This window comes from Dromaius novaehollandiae, chromosome 3, assembly GCF_036370855.1.
Source record: "Dromaius novaehollandiae isolate bDroNov1 chromosome 3, bDroNov1.hap1, whole genome shotgun sequence".
NCBI classification, from domain to species: domain Eukaryota; kingdom Metazoa; phylum Chordata; class Aves; order Casuariiformes; family Dromaiidae; genus Dromaius; species Dromaius novaehollandiae.
Genome location: NC_088100.1, coordinates 118,533,415 through 118,560,677, shown reverse-complemented (window position 1 = coordinate 118,560,677; position 27,263 = coordinate 118,533,415). Strand labels below are relative to the sequence as shown.

Genomic DNA, 27,263 nt, shown 5'->3' with positions numbered 1-27,263 from the left:
TGCTGTGCTGAGGCTTTCCAAGCACTCCTTTAGGAGTCAGGCTTTCTAAGAGTACAACATAGCAGAAGAATGCCATTAACCTTATTTTACAGACAGTTGAATAATTTGCTTGGGGTCAAATGAAGGGCTTAACCTGGATGCCTGGACCCTATCTTGATCAGTCATTCCTTTTGGAGGTTTCTGTTTCCTGCTGGAGTCTCTCTCTTGGCTGACGCATCAGAGTTTAGCTGGGATGTTCTGCCGCCAATCGATCTTTGCCTCCAGCTATGTAGACACAAATGTAGATACTAGAGGCCAGATTATGAAGTCCTTCTCAAACGACCTCAAGAATTGGATCAATAGCCACAGCGTAGCAGAAAAAGGGTCAGTCGGGGTCCAAAGGTAGCAATAATCCTGCTTTCCCTACAGACCGACTGCTAAAAGTATGTTGTTGAGACAGTCTATGAATCACCCTCAGGCAAGTGGCCAGAGCCTTGAGTACATCAGTTTGCCACACAGGCACTCAGAAAAACCCCGTAACTTGCCCTGTCTCCCTTCCATACCTCGCACTATGTTTGGACAGCAAGGCAAGACATGGGAAAGCCAGCTCTCAGGCCTGTGGAAGAAAATACATTTTCTTGTCAATGAGTCCAGGCTGGGGTAACATAGCTCACTGCTCTCCAGCTGTGTGACACAAGGCAATACTGCACCAAAAGCTGGGGGTAAGAGCTGAGTTCAGTAGCGTGCTTCACCATTAGCTAGCAAAGGAAACTACAATGACTAATGCTAATGTGCAGGCTAAGTTCTCCAAAGCCTTGCAAAATCCTCAGAAATTGCTCTGTTTGTCCCATATTCTATGGCTCCAGCCTGCCTTTCTGTTTAGAACCAAGCCTGTACAAACTGTTCTAGATAACCCTTCTGTCCTTCATAAAAGGCTCTTTGTAGCGGCTAACTGTAGGCAAATGACTTGCTTCTGTTTGCCTAGTTTCAAGAATTTACCATATTTACTTAGGGGATGCATGCCTTTGTTAGTTATCATCTGTAAAATGAATCTTGGCTGGAAGCTGCAAAGAACTGAGTCTTTCCACCAGGCCTCTGCAGGATCGATCGAACTACATGCAATCAATCAGGTGATGAGAGAAGAGGGCAAAGCACTCACCGAACTGTGCAAGCAAATGTAATTTACAATGAGCAGAAACAACTGATCTGTTTAGCCCAGAGATAAAGAAGAATTACAAACTAAATAATGTTTAACTGAGTCCTACAATCCTGGAAGAAACAGAGATACCGTATTCTTGAGGCACACAGCTGCTAATCAGACTGCTACCCTCTTTTTTACTTGGTTTCATCCAAAAAGGCTTTGCTTGATATGCGTAACAAGCAGTAGTTGTGCAACAGAGTTTGAATGTACAAGCTCTATTCCAAATGTTTTACTGCATTAAGTGCTAAGATGGCGGGGCAAGGTGCCTGTCCTTGCCCTATACCATCCCACAAGCTATCCAAAGACGAGGACTGATATCGCTTTCTTCCATTTAGCACTTGTCTCTGCAGCCTCTCCACCTGACACTGTCCTTCTCTCAGCATACTCCACCCTCCGTGGGCTTGTCTCCAACTTTCCAAAGCACCCAGTTCCCACTCTGCACCCTTCTGGCCAAGTTTGAGGGGGGGAACAGTGGACAGTATGAACCACGGAAGAGTCTGGTGTGGTGGTAAGAGTGTTATACTGCAGAATTTTTTCTGGTGATCTGCTGTCAGTGATGAACAGGCTTGTAGCCTGAGCTTGTTGTGGCTTGTTACAACTCCATCTAGAGTATAACACCTAGTTCTGTTTTCTTTCATAATCTAAAGAAAAAATATCCGTTCATCTACATATGTAAACTTCTAGTTTGAGAGAACATATTTGCAACACTTGTCTCCCAGTGGGAGAGAACACAATGTTATCTGGCCCGCTGGGTATGTGGTGTGTAGGCTGGAAGGCAGGGCTGAACCCTGGTGAAAGATAATGAGGCTGTGATCTCTCTCACATCTCTGAGAAACCCAGAAGGATACTCTAAAATGCTTGAAAAATGCTGCTGCTTCCCAATTAATTGTTAGAGATAATCTCAGCATTGGTGGGTCTGCCCCCACCTCCTAGTAGAGTTCAGTGCTGTATGGTCAACTCCTTGGAGCTATACAGCACTAGCCACAAGGACCGTGTCAAAAGCCATGGCAGTGCATTCTGGATAGATAATAGCAGGAGGGACAAAATCCTGGAGCCTTAAGCTTTGCTCTCAACATTGGCCTCCCAGGCCTGTGTTGATCTCTTCCTCCCCCAGGCCCAAGGACATAATAAATTGCCTCTGTGGTTCAACACCCTTTGCCTTGTTTTCCTGAGACTGGTTACTCACAGGGCCATACAGAATGGGGAACCAGTGCGAGCAGGGGCATTGAGAGGTAGCTGTGAAAACAGCTTTCTCAGCAAGGCAAAATCTAGGGCATAAGGGGAAGGTTTCTCTGTCTTCTTGACACTCCTTTCTTTTGGCTAGGGAACACAGAAGCCCTTCAGCAGTCTGGAGCTGAGAAGCACTACTCACTTTCCCTGATTTCTCCTGCTGTGTGGACCAAGGCTGCTTGCTAAGAGCCCTGGAAAGAAAATGGGGATGGGGGTTCATGAATACATGTCCTGTTCCTTCACCGTGTCTTCCTCTTAAGAGGGAAAAAACATTAGTCTCTAGAACTGCCACACTGACTCCTTCCATCAGCATTAAATCATCTTAAAAATAAAGCACTCACTGACCAAATGAAATTGAGCCTTGTCTCCTTCCCTTTTCGCAGTGAGAGGAGAGGGAAAAGAAGGACAAGTGCAAAGAATGCCTGAGTGCTTTGGGATGAAAATACACAGTTGAGGAATCAGAGCAGAGCCATTGTAAAAATAGCTCCTCATTTGGATCCTATGATGATATTGGATGTGCATCTACCACTGGCTGAGTCCGAGAGATCTCATTTCTTTACAAAGCTATTACTCTCATTCTTGGCCACAAGGCCACGTAAATAACATATGGTACAAACAGCGTCACTGGAACCTGCCAAAGTTTTGTAATACCTACAAGTTAACTACTAAAACCAAGCCACCTGTCCAGTGACGACTTCTTGAGCTGTTCCAGTTCATCATCCTTATAATATTATAATATGTTGATGGCACACAATAAATTTACGTGGTCAGATAAGACATTCCTCCTACCCTGAAGAACTTACCCTCTAAAGAAGATGAGTGAACACAAAAAACCCCCATGAGGTAGCTTACGTGACCCTCAGTGGTTGCTTGGAGAGGGAGACCTGGGGGAAACATTTTCAGAGCAGTTTTTCTTTGTGGTTAACTGTGTGAACATGGGAGAAGTATGGTGACGTATATTTTACTGTGGTCAGAGAAACAGCTCAGGCCTGTCCTAAGTAAGAGGACTTCTGAGTGTTCTCTGAACAGCCTGGATGCTTGTTAGCCTAATGACATGACCCATGGCTGTTTAATTGAGAACCCATTAATTCTTTTTTTCTGTAGGTTAGTTAGCTGACTACTAATTTCCTGTTGCAATGGAGCCCTTCTTACTGTAGGGCCTAAAGGTCTTTCCAGACTCCAGTTCTCTAACTTGTTTAGTTTGTAAAAGTTTAGCCACTCTGGACTATTCTTCCTCATATACGCCTGCGAACTCGGTCTCCTTTGTACAAGGCTTCAAAAGAGGCCGGCTTTCTCCAAGTTCTTCAAAGCAGTTGACACCAGAATTGGCACAGCATTTCCTGGGTGTTCCTTGGCATCCAGTAAGCAGCTAGCTGCTAGGTGGTGAACAAACAGACTTCTCTCAGAAAACAGCAAACAGCAGGAGAAAAGCAATCTCACCCAAAGGCAGACAGTGACCCTTCTCGAAGTCACATCTGAGAAGCCTGAGAATCTTCTTGTTGCTTTTACCCCAGACCTGCAGCAGAGCTATTTATGCACCTTATGAAATTGCATCATTGTGCCCTTCATTATGTAAGTATCAACAGGCAACACGAGGTGAAGATATGATGACACAGTTAAAGTATCTGCTAGACAGTCAGGACTTCTAGCTGCTATATCAAGCTTTCTCTCTGACCTTGGGTAAGGTTGCAGAATCAGGATATTTGGAGAACTAAATAATCTTCAACAAACTATTTTAACATTAGTAGAGGGAAGACTCTGGGGAAGTGTCACTTATAAATCAACCTCTTGTTCAAATTGTAAGTAATACTTCATAAACATCATAGATATGAGATTCTTGCTGTAAATGCTCACATTTCTGGATAAGGCACCAAAATGTTGCAATTTGACTGAATATCACAATACTGAACAAGATGTGAGAAGCAAGTGACAGCTGTAGTACCAAAGATGTACTGTGGCTAATCAGGTCCTTATTCTTGATGCTGTTCACTTCTTGTTCTTATAGGTAATCAAGAGATTCCTGAAAATCTGGGAGCTTGCTTTTTCACCAAATTTCTCAGGCTTGCTCTGTAAATTCAGATCTGCATTGCACCGCTCTGCAAAAGAATGCAAGCATCTAACATAGAAATTATATTACATGGGATTTAGACACTGAGTAAAACTTTTAATCTGCAACAGTCTCATTCTGCTGTCACATCACATTGGAGGCAGTAAGGTATCCACAGATGCCAAAGTTTATTTTTTTACATGGAAATTTCCTAGGTGATTAAAGATCCACAAACACTGGTTTATTCTATCTGCACCTCTTGAAGAGGCTTAATCTGGCAAGTGTTTGTGTATTTAGCAGATCAACTCCTACACAACTCTGACAGCTGATTCAAAGCATGGATGAAGCAAATGTCACTAATGTCACTGCTGTTTTATCTACTATCTTTTGGTGGAGGGCACAAAACCAGAATGGGGCAGCCCAGGCTGATCCCCACCAGATTCACATCCACACCTCCTGCCTCTGAAGAAGGTACAATTTGCATAAGGCTACACTGTAAATTTGTCTGGGATTTGGAAAGGATGGAGCAATGCCCCATTCTCATTCCCTCTTGCTGAGCTTTCCCATTGTGTAGAAAATAATAATAATAATAGGGCTGGAGAGAGGAGAAGGCAAGAACATGAGTAACAATTAGGGTCCCAATGTGAGGGTGGAACGCTGTAAGTCTTCACTAGCAGACTGGGAACCTGAATTTGGATCTCCCGAAGCCCATGTGAATTGTCAACTACCAACTTCTTAAATAAACTACTGTTACCCTTTCCAAAGGAAAGCATGACTCCCTCAGCTATTTTTGTAGTAGAGCACTCTTGTCTCTTCTTTCTCCAGGACTCAGGGGTATGAATCTCATGGTTGTAGCACTAAACCAATCCCAAAGGCTGATGGGATTTTGTCACCCGTTTTTTTTCCAGTGTACAGGGCGATCTTGCCTGGCTTCTGCCCTGAAACAGTTCTCCCAGTGCATTATGTACAGCATACTTGCCTTTCTGCTTCAGCATTGGACACTGTTAGGCAACCAACCCCCATAAAAATTTCCTTCTGGCTCCTGATTTTGAGGCGTGGGTGTCCTGTTCCTATTCTCCCCAAATAAATAAACAATAACAAAAAAGGGTGTAAAAGAGCTGTTTCCAGCAGCTTCAGTCAAGCTTCTCAATCCCACCTGTTTGCAAACCAAATTGGGCGGAAGGAAAATAGGTCCTTTTTCCTCTTTAGTTTAAGTGTAGAGAGAGCCAACGTTGTCATCAAATACAGGGGGTCTTTTAAGGATCCAGAAAGCTCAGGAATAGAAGGTGTAATGCAAATTAAACAGCACGGGCAAGAATATCCAATTATTTACTGTGTGGAAATGAAGTGGACCAATCAGGCTGTCTTTAAAAGATGAGGAGAGCTTTAATATCCTGTGCTTGTTCTGCCTAAATCTCAAACTATGATAGTGTGTACATGCAGAAACCCATGGAATTCTCTGTGCTCAGCACAGTGAGTAAGACATATTTCACAATTAGTACTGAGCTGACATAAGCTAGGTGACGTTACACAGAAACTTGGAACTGACATTCCAATTCAGTACAGCAGCTGGCTAAAGAAAATTATCCTTAAAGAAAATATATTTCTTTACAGGTGTGAGTAAAGATCACCTTTCTTTTAGAGAAAATAGTATGGAATTAACCACAAATAGAACATTTAATTTGTATGCAATTTCTGGAGATGTCAGTGTTGAAATTAAGACAACTGGGCATTTTTAGACAAAACTGTTCAAGGCTGGTATCTTATTACAGCTGTGTTTTTGAATCATCTAGCATGTCCAGTCTGCATCCAGTTCTAAAATACGAAAGTGTCATGTTTGGCCTTTCCCTTTCAGCTATATTGTGTCTATGCACTGCCTCTATTTAGAGGAATAAAAAGTAAAGAATGTACCTTCCTCAGGGATTTTTAAAAATCTTTTAAAGGTCAAATCCAGCCATTCTAGTACCGACTGAGACTTGTTTCCAATCCAGATAATGGCTGAGTTTTGCTAAATATACTTGTAGGTGCCTGCTCATTTCCTAGCAGAAAATGTCCCATGGCTTAACTGGGAAGATGAGCATAGCTTGGGTGGGAAGTTTATCTTTTTATTTTTAGAAAAATATGAGGGAATAAATGTGACCTTGACACAATGTTTTATGTGTTTATTAATACTAGCTAAATAACCTCTGGTATCGGCACCTGGAGATATGAATATAGTCATCCCACTTTACAGATGAGGGAAACGTGGCACTACAAGATCGGCAGTAATATTTACCAGTAAGTTGTATAGAGTTAGACCCCTATACGCATTTGCAGCAGGCCATTTATCCGGTTTCCTTCTTCACAAGAGCAAACAAGCCGCAAAGAATGTATTATTTGGTTTTGGGGTTTTTTTTGTTGGTTTTTTTTAGAGACGAAAGCTGTTGACAGAGCTGCGTGTTTACCACACCGTCCAGAAAGGTACGGAGCTGCTTGTCACTGTTAGCATCCTTGAGACACCATGTTGCTGGGCTCAACCTGCAGGAAAGGAGGCGGTTTTCCCTCTCCAGCACGCACACGGACGTTTGCCTGCGATTTGCAACGTACATAGGAGCCGCATCGTGTGCGATGCCTCGGCGCCCGGCCGCCCTTCCCCTCCCCCCCCGGCCCCACAACCGCCTCCCGCCGCCGCGGCGCGAGGCTCCCTCCCCCCCCTCCCCCAGCCTCGCGCCCAACGGCCGCCGCCGCACGGACCTCACGGGTCTCACGTCCCCCTGTCAGCCGCCCCGCGCCCCGCCCCTCCCCCGCCGCCCCGCCCCTCCCGTCCTGCCATTGGCGGAGGCGCGCGGCGCACGAGCTCGGCACGCTCCGCGCTCCGCCGCCGCGGCGCCAATGGGAGCGGCGCGGGGGCGGGGCCCGAGGCCGGGCCTCGGCCGGGGGCGGCCGGGGCGGTAAACAAGCGTGCGGGCCCGGCACGGCACGGCGCGACGCTGCACGGCCGGGCAGGGCTGGGGCGACGCGGCGCGGCGTGAGCCGAGGTGCGGGGTGCGCAGGCCGCGGGGGCTGCCCGGGCGGGAGTAGGGGGAAGAGGAGGAAGGGGGTGCGCGGGGCCGGAGCCGGAGCCGGGATCGCCCCGCCATGGCGGTGCCGCGGGCCGTTGCGCGCCCCGCGCGGGGAGGGGGCGTGGCCGCGGCGCGGGGTCCCTGCGCTGCGCGGGGAGACGTGTGAGGGGTCCGCGGGGCAATGGCGGCGGGGCGGGGGGGGGCCGGCGCGGCGGGTCCCGGCTCCGCGGGGCCCCTCGGCGGCGGCGCACGGCCTCGCCCGCGGCGGCGGCGCTTCAGAGCTGCCGCGCGGGCGGGTGGGCAGCGCAGGGGCGGCCCCGCCCCGGCCGTCGGTTAAACTGTCGCCGGTTAAACCGTCGCGTCCCGCAGGCAGGGAAGGCGGTCGGGAAGATCAGTGGCTCCAGGGCTGTCGTCGCGGCCGATTGCGGCCATAGAAAGGAGCGCGCTTGGGCTGTGTAACTGTTACTGCGGTTGCCCAACGCCGGCCTTGTGCAACGCTCGGGTCCCCCGTCCCGCGCTGTGCTGCGCCGCGTGAGCTTCGTGCTGACAGCTGGTGTGCGGGAGGCTCACCTCCTCCTGGCCTGCCTTGGGCCTCTCTGCCCTGTATTGCCGGGTGACCTTCTTCGGAGAGGGGAATGGTGTCTCTCAGCTCGCCCAGCAGGTGCTCAGGCTGTTCCAGAAACATACGTTTTCCTTGTATTTTATATTCAACCTAAAAGCCTTTAGGATAAAGGGTGGAATCCCTTTTCCCCTTTCTAAGGTATGTGTCTTGCCATGTCGCCACCGACATCGCTGAAGAATCTGCAAAACCTTGCCTCGTGCTGCATAAACGCGTGCTGACTTTCAAGTCTGCTTTGGCGAAGAATCTCACTTCTCTTTTTCTCTGGAAAGGTTTCTATGACTGTGGTTGCAGATGGATGTAAATCGTAGCTCTTCAGCGTTTTGCACTTGTTTGTGGCTGAAAGGGGAAAGAAAACACAAGGCCGCCACCTTTGATAATGTGACCAAGAAAATAATCTGTTTTTCACAGACAAACTAACAGATTTGTACGTTCTTTGTAACAAACTGATCAAAAATAAATGGGTGGGTACTTTTAAACATGCACTGAGCCAACTAATTCCAAATAACTACAGATAGAGACGCTTGGCTTATAAAATGTTCCATTCATAGTTACTGAATCATAACTTCTGCAAAATTGTATGTTACTTAATAGACTACTTCCGATCCAAACATGATCAGATTGCTCCCAACTGCAGCGGAACTCTCTCCCCCGGTGTAATGAAAATCCAAACATTGCAGCCAGCTTTATGAAAAACAAACAAAGAAGTTAGGAAAGTACTATTAGCAGAAATGAGGCAAACTGCTTTATTTAGTGTTCAAGCAAAGGAAAATGTGGAAGGATGTAAAAGATTCTTCTGCTTTCAGTAACATATTGTTAGTTTTTTAAAAACACCTTCACAAAAAAATAACCAAAATACTGAGCATACCCCCCAAACTAAGAATTTGCTTAAATATTTGAATGTAACGACTTCTGAACTTCATGCCCTGATTTGCTTGTCTTTAAATTGGCAGCTGAGAAGTGTCTTCTGATTCTTAAATTGTTTCATTCTAAGTGGGGTGTAGTCTTTGAGCATGTGTAAAATACTTGGTGCTGTGTGCAGAAGGATACTCTTCAAAGCCAATAGTTGCTTGGTGAGGGACTTCTGAAGGGCTCTAGAAGCTGCTCTGAGTTGTAAAAGCTGAAGCAGATGGGTGTCTGTCATTTGAACAGAAAATTGGTTGTCTTGAATTTCTCTACCATGTAATAAGTTCTTTATTCCTATTTCTTACCTCAGTAGAAAGAACAGTTTAACTGTGATTCATTTGCTTACCAATCTGCTTGCTCTTAGACCAGACAGATTTATTTTTGTATTTTGTATTTTAGTGTTAGTTAGCAATAACCTTGGTAACCTTGAACAAGCTCTGTTATAATAAGCTGTTATATGTTGTCCAGCCTTAATCTGACAGAAAAAGAAATAGGTGACCTGCAGTGCTTTGATGGTGTCTCCCTTTTAAAAATAAAGTGGTGTGATAAGTAGAAGAAAAGGTCAGAAGATGTGGAGAATTCCTTTACATGTTTACCATTTGAGTGTTGGTCACCTTGTTTCCTTGCTGTCAAGGAGAATTCCATGCTATGCAGTGCAGCTCTGGTTGTTTCACTTGTGATATTTAGAGCAGGTTAATAATAGCTCATGTTGAATCTATGCAGTAAGAACATAATTTTTTTTTGGCTTCCAGTCTTCCACTAGTCCTTTTATAGGAAGATGATGGTCTTTTATTTTATCCCGCCCCCTTTTTTTTGCAGGTTATATTATCTCTCTAGAAAGTGAGAGAGAAGGGGGACAGTAATATCAGGGAAATTAGCAGGAATTGAGCTAAATTGATTGATAGGTCACATGAGAACTTTTTTTTAGGTGTACGTTGATTTGTTTTTCCTGTATGTCTTTTTTTTTTTTTTTTCCCCTACTTTGTGTGCCAGTGTTTGGTACAGCTTGCTTGGTTCAACTGGCTTGCTAAATACATGTCTCAGGACTCAGCTTGGTGCATGGATAAAATCGTTTCTCATATATTCCTTAAATCATTCTGTAGTGATGGGTGAGCAGTACTGCTTTGTGGTACTTAGGTGTCGTATGACCTGCACCTATGTAGGCATCCTGGCTTTCTCAGCCTAAAACTGTTTAGGAAAGGGATCTGGAAGAGGCTTTTTGGCTTATTACACTGTTTATTCTGAAGTAGAGCATCTTAAGGTGAAAGGTGGCTTCTGTCTTAGCTTATTTCATAGAAGTGCTTAAAGCTCTGCCTGTTCTGTGAGCCCATGCTTTTCCTCAGTGCCTGGAGAAGAAGTTGTTATTTTCTTGTGGAGGCAAAATGCAAGTTAACAATAGAGCACAGTAGTTTGAGGGGGTGCAGGGGAATTTGTTCAGTGTTTGTTCTCCCACCCAGCAGTGAAAGCTCTTGTTATTGACACGAGCCTATCTTTAGATTCAAAGGTGTCCTTCACATTTAAGTAGATGCCACTGTTTTTTCCTGAAGTTACAGTAGATGGCAAAGTTAAACCAATCTAAGCTGGTGAGCAAGACCAAGAAATAATAGGTTATGCAATTCTTGCCCTTTCTCACCACAGTTGTATGTACTTTTTATGGCTTTTATGTTTTGTCAGTAAGTAGAGATGTGTAGAGCTAAACGAAAGACCTTAAATTCCCAGCTGCTTGCTCTCTGAAGTGTTCTGTGCACTTCTCGGAACATAGGAAATAACACTAGCTGCTCTGAAAAACGTAACTGACAACTTTTATGGAGTTGGCTTCTAGAAATGTTACAACTTTGTATGTCTGTCTATACGAGCTTGGAAACACAGAGTAAAAACTGCTTTGTTCTGGAAGCTGCTTAAAGGCTATGTGTCTTCCACATAGATTTTCTATATAGAGATGTCAAATAGGATGATCTGCTTGTGATGTAGTTAGTCCTAGAACTGTCTTGTGTTGTACATGTAATATCTTCCAGTTACAGTGTGTTGTGAGAATTTGCTCCTCAGTTTCTCCTGGTTTTGTGTGTAGATTAGATCTTTATTTTAGCCTTTATTTATTTAGCGTGTGTGTACTTAGCCTAAATCTTTATTTACAGCTGTTCAAGTCTTTTTTTTTTTTTTTTTTTTTTTTTTTTTTTTTTTTTTTTTTTTTTTTAAACCTGTCACACACCTTGGTTTTCTGCCTGTGCTGAGGAAATACACTGTAAAGGGGCCTGACTTAGTATTCTGAAACTTCACAACTCCTCTGCTGTCTGTTGAACTGTGCCATTTAGGAGTGTTAAATCCTTGTCTTGAATACTTTAACAATATTGAACCAAGAGGTTAATCAGGGCTGGGAAAGAGGTGGAAGGAAGAATGGTTGGATAGTAAGCTGTGAGTGAAATGAGTGCCTCTTTTAGAGAACTCTTCTAAAAACAGTAAGCATAGAATTAAGCATACAGTTTTATGTAACATAACAAAGCTTTCTGGAATATGGTCATTCAGAAGTCACTATGGGAAGTTTGGGATTTTCAAAGGTACCTACTTATGTTGTGTAACGCTTTGGTACTTTTTGTTTGAAAGAGCAATGTTTAGATTCTGCATTATATAGAATATGATTTTACAGAACACATTCAGAGAACATAAATGTAGACTTCTAGATTCTGTTTTAAGTATGACAGCTTGCAGATTAGACCTAGTTGTAGGTTATGGGAGAAAGAAGAGCAGTGAGCTTTATATACCGAGGTGTCGAAGATACCCCTATGTATGATAAGCAGAAACTGAAGCAGAGAACTTGTCTGAGGTTTGTGGTAGAGCTGGAATATAGGAAGTGTAGACTCTGATAGACCATGTTCTCTTAAGCACGACTGTTGTAGTTTTACAACTCACCTCGGTCTGTGGCTTCTTGAAGTAGTCTTTTTTTGTCTGCCGATATGTCCTTTTCTTGCATCCTATTTTTTCCTGTCCTTACAGGAGAGGTTTTGGCACAGCCGGAGTGGGAAAGCTCTGGTAGCTAGGACACTGGTATGTTAGGGAGGCTATGAATAGGCTCGTGTGTGTTGTAAGTTACTAAATTTGAACTTAACCCTAGGTTCCAGGGCGAGGTTGAAAGGCATCACGTCTGTATAGACATGCGTGCCTCCAGGATCGATGGTGGGAGGCTGTGTGTATGACCTGTTGTTCACAGTGATAATGGAAGGGTTATGGCCACCATGTGAGCAGAGAATGTGTGCGCTTCGCAGCGAGAAGCATGCATGGAGTGCCGGTCGCTCACTTTGAGTAGTGACTCAGGACAAAACATGCCTGGCTCTGCCTCTGTATGAAAAGGATAATAAGGAAAATACCTTCTTACACCTAAGGAAGGACAGGTGAATAGGATGGTTACAGGTCCAGGATATGTTTAGTTTTCCAGAAGATACAATTAGAAGAGTTCTGACCCAAAACCTTCACTGATGCAGCATTTAATCATTTAGATACTTCTATTCACAATATACTGTTAAGGTGGTCAGCAAACTGGCCAACTCCTTGGTTTGTTTTTGCTCTGTAGAGATCGAGGTCTAAAGGGCACTGAGATACAGGCTGTATGCTATAAGGATTGATGTACTCAGGAGAGAGTTCATCATGCTGCAGTTCCATCCCATTCTGTCCCTAACATGCTGTATAATCTTGGGCAAACTAATTGCTCTCTTCACTCTGAAATAGAAAAAGTTGATATTGATCTCCTTTCTTTAGTTCTTTGAGATCTATTAGTGAAAAGTGATGCATGTTTAAATGCAAGAGGAAGAGCTCCTGTTTTCCCAAGAATCTTGTCTTAAATCATGCTGTATTTGAGTCTAAAATATTCTTCACTTGTTTGAGATACAGCTTTTTATCAGTCTGTAACTTCCAAATTGGACTCTGTGTGCTTTCAGAAAGATAAAACTCCCAATAAAAACAATTACAGCATAACTGTATTAAAAAAAAAAAAAAAGGATTAACCGCCAACTGATAACCTCACTCATTTATACTTTGCGTTCCAGTTCAGACTGTGAGACCGTTGGGAAGTTCTGTGGGTTACCTGTGCAGAGATGCAGACGTGCTGTGGAGATGTGCAACTCCCTGCTTGCATCAGATGGGCAGCTAAGCTGTTGTGGTCTCTTCTGCGATACTGTGAGAGTGTAATGCTAATCTGGAAATGTCAAGGGAGATGTTTGTAATATTAGCTTTGTTTGAACACAACTTTTAGATTTTATCAGCAGAGCTTTAGTGTAATGTTAGTGTAATGTTTTTATAAATCCTGATGGTTAGGGTTGTTCCACGTGATACTGTGGAAAACTTGTCTTTTAAAGTGACTTTTAGTTGTATGTTAACATTCATAGAGGAATGCCTTCGACCTCCTCATCTGTGTGAATGATGTCTTCGTGTAAGCTTACCATAAAACCAAACAAAGGTACAGGTTCAGCTTTTAGTAGTTCTGTTTCTAAAGTATACGTTTCCAATACGAGGCCTGCCTGAATCTCATGTTAATCTGTGCATTTTGTGGTCACACTCTATCTTGTTTTTAATATACTGTTTTACTGGTTGTAGATGAAAGATTGACACACAGGAAGTAACTTTAGTCACAAAACTTATCAAGATTATTCATGTGATTAAAGTTACACTTGTGCCTGCCAGTGTGGAGCCATATAGGTGATGCAGGGAAATGGCTTGTTCTAGGCATTGCTGCATGAATAAACTGAAAAAATTACTTATTTTTTTTCCTTGTTCCCTTTTAGTCCTCTTCCCTTTTGTATTTGTAACATGAGATAATACAAAGATAGGGTGTTAGGTGCTCTATATAAATGCAATGTCAGATGGAAGTACCTTTTCTAATTAGCACTTTGCATTAAAGTAAGCATTCTAGCTAATGCTGTTTCCAGTTCTGTGTAACTGGAACAAAGTTAGCTATGGATGAGAGGAATAGGCAGATGGCCCGTAGTAGCCCTCAGTACGATCAGTAAGGATGAACTTAGTTATTTGTGAAATTAAATAACTGGTTCATCTAGCTGGTAGCACAACAAAGCCCTTGTCCACTAATGGAACTTCTAGCGAAAGATCTGCTGCTTTTGTCGGTACTGCTTTAGTTCCGGGATAAACAGGGACTGTAAATACTTCTGAAAACTTGGCACGGGTTGAAATGGGAAGTGGAAGAAATAGTCTCATAATTTCGGTATCAAAAGCTAGTGAAATAAAATGGGTCACTTTCTACATGCAGAAGCTCACCTTTCTGAGAGGAAAGATAAAGAAATGGACTGCAGGTGGTGGTTTGGTATCTCCCACATTGGGGAGCCATCTAGTTAAAGCTAAGCCAGTGTCACCACAGCCTCAGTGTAGCAGAGCCAGAAAAAAGTGTGAAAATGGCCTAAATATTTCTTTGCATATTAAAGGCCTGCAAATAAGGGAAATGGAACTTTTTGCCCCCTCAGTGTGAAGTACTTGTTTCCCTGGAGCAGAACTCGTTCTTGGGACAAGTGAGTGAGCTGCAGCCTTAAAATCAAAATGGTTGCATCGGATCTACCTCAAAATTATGGCAGTGACAGAACTTATTAGGATTTTGTGTCAAGATGTATCAGTAGAGGAAGTGGCCTGCAATGAAGAGAATGCAGGCTCTCACTGGGATCTTAATTGTGAGTGAATTATTTCTAGATCCATGACCAGGATAGAAAGAGGTTCTGTTAATTCCAGGCACGTGCTTTTGCACGTCCCCAGACAATGTCTGACCTAACCAGAAAGAAGTATATAGAGCCGTCAGTCCAGAACAGTCACTTTGCATTGGTGTATCTGTGCCTAAAATAAAGCAGACTCTGTGCTTGCTTTTAAAATGTCCCAGCATTTTTTTTGGACTTATGATGTGTGTCAAGCCATTTATGGGGAAAACTGCTCATGCTGGGTTCTGAGCTAGCTGTCATTTGCCAAAAATGGCTGCTAGGCCTTCTGAATTTTTAGGGGAAGATGCGTTTGCCAAGCAGCCCACTTATATCAGTGCCTGTACTGCTGTAACAATGAGTAGAGTGTAAACAAGTGCTGCACGCCTTTGGAAGCTGTTACAGTTTTAAATGCCATTGGCTAACTTTTATTTGTGCAAGGGTATTTCCAAAACTGCTTTCAGAGGCTGATTCAATTTAAGGGGACTTGAGTCCTGCACCGTGGTTTGGATTCAAATACAGGAGTACTTAATTCTGTTGTTGGTCAGGTCTTTAAACAGATTTCTTTTGTGTGTACGCGTGTGAAGGGGTGGGAGAGAAGAATGAAGGATAAGCAGAGTAGGAGGTCTTCATTCAATCTAAAGGATGATAGTAACTTTTTCCTTTTAAAGGGTTTTTTTGTTCTGTGCCCTGGTTAGTTGAAATCTGGGTCAGCTGCAGCCCAAGGAATGCAGCTAATGAAAATATGACTAGGCAGGGACCTGGTAGTCTATTAAAGGGGGCTGGTGTGGGTGTATGTGATGGGACTGAAAAAGGTCATGAGTGAAAGGATCACGCGAAAGGATTGACATGGCAACACACATAATAAGAAAGAGGGAAAATCTGAAAAAGATGAGCTGTAGAACAGCTTGATGAATAGTACTCTTATTTTGAAGTTATAGTCTGCTACTTCTGGATTTATGGTCATGGAACAAATGTTGAATGTATGGTCATCTGTGACCTCGTTTGTGGCGGTTATCCTTCTTAATTTCATATTCATGCTGTTGCCACAGTCACCCCAATGCTGATGGGATGGGTGGCTACAACACTGATTCCAGGTTTCTGGTCTTGTTCAGATTCAGCTAAGATAACAGTGATTGTGATAATGGACACCAGGTGGGGGGAAAGAAAGGCACAGAGATTGCTTTAGTTATCTGCCTTACTACCTGTCCAGTCTAATATTTTTCATTTTGGATCATTTCTTTAAAAGAAAAACTTGAGGTAAAGAAGGCAGCTAAAACTATCCAGAGACTTGAGGGGAGAACGTGGGCTAGTGCAATGCTGTGCTGCTTGTGAGGTGGGTGGGTGTGAAGTGAGTGGAGGGCTTTTTGTTTGTTTGTTTTTTCTTTTCCTCCTTCGGCAGTAGAAGGGCTTTTTTCTAGTGTGGATAGCAAACTGTTGATGCTAAGGAAGTGATCGCCTTGAGAGAGGCTGTTTCCTGATACACAGAAAACTACCCCCCCACAACACATTTCCGTAGAATGAGAAGTCTCTCTGATATTTTTTTTTTATATCTATAAATTTTATATATATAAAGCATATAGTTCTGTGTGTATATATATGTAAAAGATTTTTTGATTGTTCAAGCATCTGGTTAAAGTAAATGGAGTCAGAAGCTGGTGTGTGTGCATACATGCTAGCACGTGGGAAGGAAGGGGAATGAAAGGAGTAATGTATTTTTGACATCACTGTAAATGTAAGAATTCTAAGTTTTATCTGTTACCTATTTGTGAGTTTTTTTTTCATTTCAGTGCTTGACTTTTGATATGCTTACTGAGTATCTTGCTGTACTTGCTTAAACCTTCAGTCTAATAGTGTGGCATATTGAAAAAAGAAGGAAATACGTTGCTGTTACTCACTAGGAGACGGTGGCTTTTGCGGCAGACAATTAATTCTTGCACATAGAAGCAATCCAGGCAGCTTGCAATATTTGATTTTAATTTTGTGTCATTACAACATTTTGTTTTTTCGTTTTGTGTCATTACAACAGGGTTCAAAGTCTGGTTTGATGTCAGGAGGCAGGTTACCTGCTGGTGTGGCATGCACTCCACATCAGCCCCTCCATCTGCCATGTGAATCTCATTCTGTGTCCAGGGTTGACCTGGCTCTAACTTCCTCAATGACATGCCTTCCCCATACTGAAAGGTGTGGGATGCTTTCTGTAGATTCATTCAGCTGTGAAAAGTTCACTAAACAAACACTGTGACCCTGCCTATACTTGGGAAATACTTGTGGTTGATGCTTGTCAGCCCTCTTCAAGCTGCGTTGCCAGACGTTCTGACAGCTTGTATGGACATGACCAACTTGTCAGTACTCTGTATGGAAAGTGTGCCAATCTCTGCCAGCACTAGATAATGATTCCTCAGGAGACAAGTTAACTATAATACACCCTTTCTGGACTTGGACCAGTGCTGGCTGAAAACATTCCTTAAATCAGTTTTTGACAGAGCTTGCTTACGCTATATATTGAATTAGTAATAGCATGAATGGAACTTGCAGTAGAAACAGTTCCCTTGCCTGTTATCTGCATTGGATGTTAATGTGCACGTATTGTTGGGGTTGTGGTGCCAGTCTTCTACCTCGGAAGTGCATGCTTTGCCATCTTTCAGTTTTCTTGTCTCTTGTCCTTGCTTGTGCTCATCACTTTTTCACTGAAGAAAAGAAGATAGTTCTACTGATTCTTTTTGTTTTGTTTTTGTACTCTTTTTTTTTTTTTCCTTCTTGCTTATCTAGCCTGTTTTTTCTTCACGTTCTTCATGTGATAAACTCATTAATCTCTGGTTAATTTTCCTGAAAAGGACACAGAAAGCAATGTGTCCTGCTGAATGTGGGATCTACAAAATTAGATATCCTGGGATTTTTTCCAGCAAGGAAAAGGCCTACGGTATAGTAGAGTTCAGTTCTGATTGCAGTTCCTAACTCTCATTTTCATAGTGCATGATGATGGGTACAGATGTTAGCTGAATATTTTATTGCTCCTGATGTCTGTGGCCAAAGGATTAATCATTGCAGCATAGTTATTTTCCTTTCCTCTGCTTTTTCCTGACTTGGCTTTATTAATGGCAAGCACTTAGTATACAAAGGATGAGGAATTGGAAGGAGGTGGCTTACAGATGCAGTTGTATTAAAGTTGCAGTGTCATCTCACTTTGGAAAATATGCTCCTCCTCAGCCTTTATGTGTTGGGTACTCTCTCTGGATGTGACCTGTGAAGTTTTTATTGAACTATGCCTTGTGTTTAAATGTGTTCAAGCAGTGGTTTCAGTTTGTCCTCTGCAAGCTACTTGTATATGGTCTGTGAAAGATCACTGAAAACAGCAAGTCAATAGCCTGTAGGCTTGTATTTGCTACACAGGCCTGTGTTTCTGTTGGAACACCATTTTAAGAATCCACGAATAAAAACACGTTTGAAAAACTTCTGCGTGAAAGCATTAGCTCACTAGAGTGGGATCTGAGTCTTGCTTTGTGGCTTTTGCAGAATGCCAGAACATGCAGGTGTGAGAGTCGCTACATACAGTCAAGCAAGAGCACCTTACGTCTGATTTACCTGTGTGTAGGTAAATCCCTTTGTACCCTTGATGTACTGATGTGTACAGATTGCCTTATTGTAGAGGGAGATCTGTCTGTCTTGCAAGGGACTTTAGCTCGTAATGGAGCCTGCAGCTTCATTTGGTGGTTGTTTCTGATGTAGTGCCTCAGAAAGATGGTGTGCGGAGGGAGAGTGATTAATTATTATAAAGCCTGTGGGACATACCTTCCCCACTGCATTGTAGAGGAGCTCACCTGTCTGTTCGGCGAGTAAAGAGGTGCTGGGTGGAATGGCCTGTTATAATAGCCTGTCCTTTTTTCAGTGCAGCATAGGAACATGTTTCTGATGCTTCTGAACTGACAAAGCACTTGCATGATATGTGGGTGGTTATAACCACGGTGCTGGAGAAAGCAGTGATGATAGTATGGAAGTCAGTAGAACATCAATAGCAATGATTTGGGCCCAGAGTTGTCTTTTATAGCTAAAACCTGTAAAGGGGAATTGGTCCTCTCTGCTCATGGATATATTTAGCAATGTGGGGTTGAGCACACATTGAGCAATGTGTGTTTTCCATTTGTGGTTGCATTAGCTTCTCTGTTGAATTTTATTTTGGAAGATTTATTAAAAATATACATTTACTGTATCATAACTGTCAATTCAAAATGAGCCCTTCAGCTCTTTTCTGGGTGAAAGGAAGGATATGGTTTTAGCATTGTTGGTTAGAAAGAATCCATGTAAAAGTATTTTTTGTGAGTTGTCCTAGTGTACATTGATCTGTATTGCATTATCTTTTCTTGCTCTTCTTTGGGGGGGAGGGGGTGGTTCATGTTCAATCTTTTCTATGCTCCTAATACATGAGACTGTTTAAAAAATGAGCTTTTCAATAGAGGCAGTCTGTAAAACGTCTCGTTTCAGATAGGACAGTAATGTGCTGTCGGTTAACTACTTTTTCTAGCACTGAATTGCAGGCATCACCTGCAAATGCTTTGGGTGAGATCTCTGTGGATAGCTTCAGTGTAAGGATGTGGCGGAGGAAATACTGTTGTTGGCAGAGCAAATCTCTGTACCTGACAAATGGCATTTAAATTTAAAAGTGTATTATGCAACATTAAAACCAGCCCTAGTGACTAAACTCTGGATAGAATCAGAAGTAACACTTCTTATGGGTCGGGAGCATATAGGCAGGTTTTGTAAAGGTAACCACAGAACAGTGACCTGGCTGGACTTTATTTTGTTTTCTTACAGCTAACCCATTAAACCCAGGTAATGTTGCTAACACTTGGCTGTCCTTCTGCGGACCATGCTTAGAGCATGTAATGTATAATACTCACTTCCTGGCTACAGCAATTGTTCCTGATTTTGATCACCGTTTAACAGGTGTTGAACAAAGACTCCAGTAACCAAGATTTAATCATCATTTACATAACAGTGTATTTCTGAAATTTAGCTATAGTAATCCACACTTCTGCTGTGTGACTGCAGCAAAATTATATACGTATCCTGAACTTTAGCTATAGCAATCCATACTTCCCCTGCGTGACTGATAAGGCAATCTTGTTTGCAAGACAGGCTTTGCATTTCCTACAATGGTAACTGTATCCGATCATTTGTTGTTTGCAGTAGGGCATAATACCATGTGTGCTGTTGACTCTGTATCACTTAAATCACTTCAATGTTTTAACAGTTACAGTTGTTGTGCATATGTGGGTGTTGACAGAATATCTTCTAAAAATGAAATGGTGCCTGTGCACCTACTTTGGCAATAGTTTAAATATGTGGCCCTGGCAGTGCTCGGAGGCTACTGCAGTCAGATTTTTTTCTTCTTCTTCTTCTTCAGATCACCACAGAGAGAATATTCCACAGGTGAGGTTGAGCCTTAAGCAGCATCTTGTGCCAACTGTGTGGCTCCATCTTCTGTGCCAGAAAATATGGGAGTGCATGTGACTGAGCCAGCCCTGGAATTGCGACACCTCAGACTGCTGAAAAGTCTACACTGGCCTATCCTCACTGTGCTTTAAAGATGTGGGAGTGCTTTAAAGATGTGGGAGACAAAATAAACGGATAAAACCATCTCCCTGGCAAGACTGTTTTGGCACTCCAGCACAGTTTGTGTGCATCTGCTCCATTTACTTCATATCCATGGGCTGCCTTTTCTGAGGGACAGTTTTGCTTGGAACAAGCCACTCCTGCTTTTCTTTTACTTGAACCATAGCAGTATAGGCGAGCTGGTGTCCTGAGCCTGAACTTAGTTCGAGGCTGTGCTAAAAGGGGTCACCTGAACTTTTTCATCTGAAAAACATTCTATTCTGCATCCTATAATGCCCAGTTTGTACTTGGGGACACTGAAACTGCAGAAACTGTTATGAATCTGAGACAGGGTGCCTCTTAAGTAGGAAGTGATACTGAGTTTTGACTCTGCATTGCATGGTAGCGCAGCACTTCCCAAATGGTTTGCAAGGTCACGGTAGGGAGGCGTTAGAGCATACCAAGTTTCCGGTTACAAATGGCAGAGGGAGCTACAAGTTGGGGGCTGAGTGGGCTACCTTTGGAGGATAGACAAAGCTCACTTACTGAAGTGAGACTGAAGAAATTGTGTTATGTGAAATGCACAGGCATGGTTCCAAGGCAGGAATGGGATGTGGCAGTTGTCAGTACACTTCATCCATGCTATCAGGCACTGAAAATATGTTTCAAGGCCTGATAATCAAAGGCCAAATGCTAATGCATTTAACCTTTTTAAAGATTGGGAAGGAATTAGGACCATTTTTGCAGTGTCATTGAGATTTACCTGTCTTTGCCTCCCCCCTGGTCAATAGTAACTTGAATATTTGTGTGAAGTCTTGGAATGCCGTCCAAACAAATGCATGGTCAGAAGAGGAGTTCTCATTTTGCCTGGTAAGGTCAGCTAGCTAGCTGTTGTTCAAGCTGGCCAGTGTGTTATCTGAACTGCAAACAGAATTTCTCACGGTGGCTGGTTGCCAAAGTGGAATGAGATTATCTGGGATATGCCATTGGCTTTCAGGTGACTTGAAACTAGTTGTAAACTTGTTATTGCTGTGTTCCATGACATTTTTTTTCTCTCTCTCTTTTTCTCTCTCTCTCTCATCTTTCAGCACAGAAAGAGATCCATCATGGCGGGTGATGCCATCATGGTCATGAGAGGCTTGACAAAGCTCAGCAAAGCGGTCCTAGAAACCCAAGCAGGACAGCTTCGGCAGGTGCTCCTTGGGGGTGATGCATTTACCATTGCAAAGAGTCTGCAGGCTGCTGCTGAAGAACAGTTTAGCTCTGCCTTGGGGAAAATGCAGGTAAGGAAACCTTGTGTGTACAGTATAGTAGGTCTTTTTTTGCCTTTTTTCAGGAAACTTATATGGTGAGAGTGGCTAGGAACTCCCATCGTGAACTAGAACCTAGCTGTGTGAAGTGCTGGGTAAATAATACAGATATTGGAACAAGCTGCAAATTCTCCAGGAGTTCTGTAGGGTGCGGTAGGCGTTTGGTGCTTGGACACAAATAGGAGGGGAACATTTAGCAGAGTGTATCAGTTTCCATTTCTGACTGTTTAAAGCATGCTGAAAAAGAAGTGTCCTTTGCTCTCCTCATCTTGTCAGAGATCAAGGTCTTGTTAAGATTGGCCAGCGGCTTTGTTACTGATGGTCTCCTTCAAACTTCAGTCATTGGTTACCCCTCCTTTGACTGAGAGAATGAACTTTTCGAGAGTGAATTGGCTTTAGCTTAGTGCTTCCTCCTTTCTTTATGGACTTGGTGCATGTGACTTTTTTTAAGAAAGGCTCAGGGTCAGGTGTTTGCATATTCATCACTTATAGTGGAGTCTGGTTTTTTTGAATGAGGAACCTAAGGAAAAGTGTCTTTTTTTCTTTCCTTCTTCTTTTTTTTTTTTTTTTTTTTTTAATGGCAGCTTCTGTTATCAGTATGAGTATTAGACCTGAGTATGGATAAGAGCCTCCCATTTGCTGTCTTGCTATCTCCTGAAAATCTGGGGCTTGTCTGAGAGAAGAAACTTATCTAAATGAAGAATAGTCATCTTTTAGAATGATCCTGTAGCACAATTAAATTATGGCCTTGAAGCAGAAATTAATGGGTGAGGTTTTGAGGTTTACTTTGTGCAGTAAGTTTAGATTATCATGGCAGTATCCTTTGGCTTGAGCCCTAGAATCTGATCGTATGTTACCCGGGTTCTGTTTAAGCTTGCCATTGCTTTGACCTGAGAAACACTCTAAGTGTATTTGTTAGTGCTTTGACCTGCCTTTGTCTTCCTTTTGCATCCACGGAAAGAGACAGTGTTTTCCTGTTTCTGTGTATGTTTCACTGCAAAAGAGAAAATCCATGCACATACCTCTGCAGAATACTCGCATTGCATTCTGTAAATGAGTTGTAGGAGAAGCTGCTGCCAAAGCAGAGCCTCTTAAGAAATCCGCAGCCTGGGCTACAAGACTTCTCTGTTTTGAAGAGAGGAAGGTTTTTATAGTAAGTGAATATATTTCTTGTCTCTTCATCTGTGGCAAGTCTTTGGCTGTCTGACATGCTTTTAAAGATTGAAGTGTGGAAGTAGAGAGGCCGTCTTGCTTCCAGTTGTCAGTCAGTGTTGTGGCCATGGTCCCCATATGCAGAGAGATTTCTCCCCACCCCATCCCGCAAGTAATTTTGATGTTCCAAATAGCATGAGACCTGCTGCATAACAGGAAGGGCTACGTTCTGCTTTTTTCCGCAAGGAGGGGAAAAATAATTAGTACTTAGGAAAGAGCCTAAAATATGCTGCCTGCTTGCCTGACCACAGCAGGACTTAAAATCCTTTTGATTGGCCTTGATGGTAATCAGTACTTCCAGGATTTTGTTGTTACTGAGACAGGTGATTGGAATATATAGAGTAACAAATAAATTGGAGTTAATGCTCTGCTGCTGGCTCTGGTATTGCCTGTGCCAAAAAGTGATGGGAAATATCTGGGCTCATGGGGCAGCTGTTGCAGGTCAGGACAGAACAGAAGGCAGTCAGGAGAAGCTTATCTTGAGTGTTGCTGTGTTTGGCACTGTTGTCCTAGCACCTTTGTTTGTTTGTTAGATGACAGCAAACTCTGCCATAATTTGTTGCTTGATTGATGAAATGTGTTTTGAAATTGGTAATGTCATTGGCCCTGGAGGGCTTAGCTTACTGGTGTATAGGTAGGTATCTGGTTTTGCTTCAGGTAGTTTTGGGCTTCAAAGTGCTGATACTGCATGACCGGGGAAGTGTGGGAGGAGGGAGCACACTAGGGGTAAGAACTGAACATTGAGAATGAGGGCAGTTCTGTAATGAGGGACAGCAAAAGCTATCTCATGTTATTCTGTAGCTCCCATCACCTGTTATTTCTGGGCAGTATATAGCTTGTAGTGATCTGCAGAATTAGTGGCCCTTCCTGGCAGTGCGCATTGAGCAAGGCATCTCCAGCTGCCTGTGTTTGAGAATTTGTCCCATCAATCTGGTTGAAAAACTGGCTATGGTCCCAAATGTCCTTGGTGGCTCCCTTTTTCTTCTGTCCCTACTGTGAATGTATCTGGTGCCAGATGCTGTATAAATTGCTTGTTGTAGAGGCAGGACAGCCCAGCTGCACGTCCATTTTGAAGATCAAGGGTGAGTATGTACCAGGTTTTAAGTTCTGTTCTTGAAGTATTTCTATTATTGTTTGCAGGAACTAGGCAAACAGCAGGAGAACTTAACTGATCTCACTGACGATTTTGGAAAAGACTATGACTTCTCAGCACGAGAGCCGTCAAATGCTTCAATGGACTTCTCTGCTCCACCTGGCAAGCCCCATGAACGCAGCGGTGAGGGCCCTGCTTATTCTTACACTACTGATGGACCTCTTAGAAATGTTGGCGAGGCTGGAGATTCAGGCCTGGGACAGAAGCCTTTCCCTGCCAAAATGGATGCACGGTTATTTGGAGGCTTTAGGGACCCTGGAAATCCTTTTGCTGCTGCCTTTGGACAAAACAGGGCTTTTCACCAAGACCATTCTTCAGTTGGTGGACTGACAGCTGAAGATATTGATAAAGCCAGACAAGCCAAAGCAGGTTCGGAGCAGAAACCTTACAAACAGATGGTATGTTTATTTGTTTATTTTTTTAATAAGGATTCTTAGTACTGTGCTTTCTGTACTGGATTGTCCTTACCTCTTCCTGTGTTTCTCTCACCTCTTACACTTTCACTATTCCTTTCTTGTGGGGGCGAAAGAGGGAAGTGTCAGTGCTCCTTAACTTGGATCTCTGATTATTCTGTTGACAGTTTTTCAGGCTGTTCTGACACCTGCCCCCTGTATATCAGATTCTGGTGTGAGAGCATGTTTAAAATGCATGCATAGGGTCAGACTTCAGCTTTATACAAACAGGAGCTCTCCTTTCATTCCTTGAGCTGTGAGGACTTGGTGTGCTATTACAGTAACGACAGGTCAGTATTTCACACCAGTTTTCAGGGTGAGACTTTGGGCAGATGGGGACAGCTGTAGGCTACAAAGGTTTGAGGACTACCCTAAAAGGTCTCTTTTGACCTAGAAAGCCTGCCCCCTCTAGCTAGTAGTCTTGCCATGGCTATGAAAAATGGACTGGGCCTAAACTTCTCTCAGTGAAGGTCATGGCTTTCTAAGCTCTGTCTTGCAGTCTTTCTAGAGATGAAGGACATGTCCTGATCATTAGTAGATCAGAAAGTAGCATAGCTCTCAAATGTTGCTTCTGGGCATCTTGCCCTTGTGTGAGACAGGGCAGAAAGGCCACAGCAGAATGGCTTCTCTTTTCTCTCTCTCTGTCATAGTGGACAGACACAGTGGAGAGTGGAATCTCCCTTTGCAGTGGAGAGACTTGCCATCTGCTCAGACTTTCTGCCTTCTTCCCCAAACCTAGTATCAGATGCTACTGTGGGTTCACACATTTGAAGCTATTTGAAGCCATTGCTTCAATGAAACTGAATGCTTCTATGGCTCCAGCTGTTGTGTGTGGAGAGGAAGTATCTGCAGGACTGTGAATCTGACAATCTTCCATGAGTTGTAATTTCATGTGTGGAAGGGGGGTTGGGTTAGCACTGTGCATCTTAATAATATAAGGACTCCTGAGGTAAAAGTAAAAAATGGGGTTTCTAAACCCAGTTGTCAGCATTTCTCTTTCTCAACCTCTCATTTGTCTGTTTAGCATATGCTTCAGTTTATGGTATGTCTGTTCTGCAGTGTGTTTGCTTCAAAATCTCTCAACTTGTATGGGGCTTGACATCTGAGGAAAAGCTTTCTGTAGTACAGAGTTACTCTTTAAGTGTTTTAGAAGTTGCATTCTTAATTTGTAGGTATCTGACCTTATGCCCAGTTCATTTGTGGCCTTTATTTTTTTTTTCTCTCCCATTTTCCTTTCTCCCTCCTCCCCTATTGCTGCAGCTCAGTGAACGGGCCCGAGAGCGTAAAGTTCCTGTCACACGGATTGGAAGGCTCGCCAACTTTGGAGGTGAGGTAGCACACACACATTTGCGAAGTCACTGGACTTGCACGTACTGATTAATGGTTGGCTCTGACTGTGCTTCTTTTGAAGCATTAACTGGTTCTGTTTTCTCTCTAAGCTTGCTAATAAGAAAGTACTTTCCCATAAACAGCTGGCCTGGTTCAGAGCTTCATTTGTTTATGGATCTTGGCTTTTATTCAGTGTGATATTATACTTTGACTTTTTTTTTTTTTCCCAATCATATCTAACAGCTACTGCAGTAGTATGGCAAAGAAAAGAGTTTCCTACTCAAATAGACAAACTGACCTTTCAGATGCATTCAGCAATCTATTTGTTTTCAACAACCACCATGGAGTTGGCATGTGTTTTCTTTTGTCTTTCTCTTGGGACCACAGGCTGATTGGATTCCTGGAGTTTAGCTTTCCTAGTCCTGCTCTGAAATGAAGAGTTGCTCTTAATAGTATAGGGCAGATACTGCATGTTGTCTTGGTAACACATACTGGATCCTGCTGTTTTAAGGGGAGGGGGAGAGAGGAGTGTAGGTTGTTCTCCAGTCTGTAGAAATGTCCCAGTCCTGTATATGTGATTCCATTTGACTGAGAAAATTCTCCTCCCAGTCCTCACAACGTGCTGCTGTTGTCAGCACAGACAGCTGGAGCAACTTGAGTCTTTTTTTAATGATTTTTCTCAAACATCTCCAGGTTACTCCTCTGAATAGTGATTGAATATAGAATATATTCTTTTGGTATTGATTTGCGGGTGCAGAGATGATAATAGACAAGGTTTGATATACTTAGCAATTGCTTATAAGTGATTTTCTCACAGGAAAAATGAAGTCTGAGAGCATAAGCTCTTTGCAGCAAACTCTGGTTGAAACCTAGACTGCAGAGTGCCATTTGCAGAATGGGACTCATTGAAGATGTTTAGCTGCTTTATAACAATGTTGACAATTGGTGCTTATCTAATGTTTTGTATCCCAAGATGTGTTTACATGTTCCTGAGAGAAAGGGAACTATCACAGCATTGCAGGTGGGGAAAAAAACCGATCACAGTGGAGCTAGCCTCACTTAGCTGATCATTAGATGGCATAGTCTCTAAACTGTTTTTTTGTGACCGCAGTGTTTTGAGATAACTGTAGCCTAACTAGGCTGTGAGCAGTCTCTCACAAGTAGCACGTTAGACTCTTGTGGCTCTGATTCTCTTCCACAACACTTGGCAGAAAAACACATGTGCAAACTAGACACTGTGCTATGGATCTCTGAGGAAGGAAGAATATACAGCCTGTTGAATGCAATTCAGATCAACTGTTATATTGAAAATAATCACTGTGTGTGTGTGTTTGTCAGTGTTGTGCGCACTAGGGGAGTTGGGGGCAGGGACTGATTCTTTGTAGTGCAGTAATAGCGAGTGAGCTTTGTGATAAGAAAGAATGTTTTAATGCCTGTCAAATCTCTTGAACCTTGTGCTTCATTGCAGGCACTCTGTCTTCTTGGCATGCTTACTATTCTTTAAAGAGAAC

At 43.1% G+C, this 27,263-nt stretch overlaps 1 protein-coding gene across 2 annotated transcripts in view; it reads left to right on the top strand.

Moving 5' to 3' along the window:
- Window positions 1-7,333: 7,333 nt before the first annotated feature.
- Window positions 7,334-27,263, top strand: part of COQ8A (coenzyme Q8A) — a 48,884-nt gene continuing 28,954 nt past the window's right edge. Inside the window, exons 1-5 of one of the 2 annotated variants that reach the window (XM_064509932.1) lie at window positions 7,337-7,474; window positions 20,109-20,134; window positions 21,385-21,579; window positions 23,959-24,369; window positions 25,684-25,750. In XM_064509932.1, the coding sequence (XP_064366002.1) occupies window positions 21,403-21,579; window positions 23,959-24,369; window positions 25,684-25,750 (655 nt within the window). In that variant the 5' untranslated portion in view covers window positions 7,337-7,474; window positions 20,109-20,134; window positions 21,385-21,402. Of the gene's footprint in view, window positions 7,475-20,108; window positions 20,135-21,384; window positions 21,580-23,958; window positions 24,370-25,683; window positions 25,751-27,263 lie in introns of both variants that reach the window. The other variant, XM_064509931.1, reaches the window with a different exon arrangement.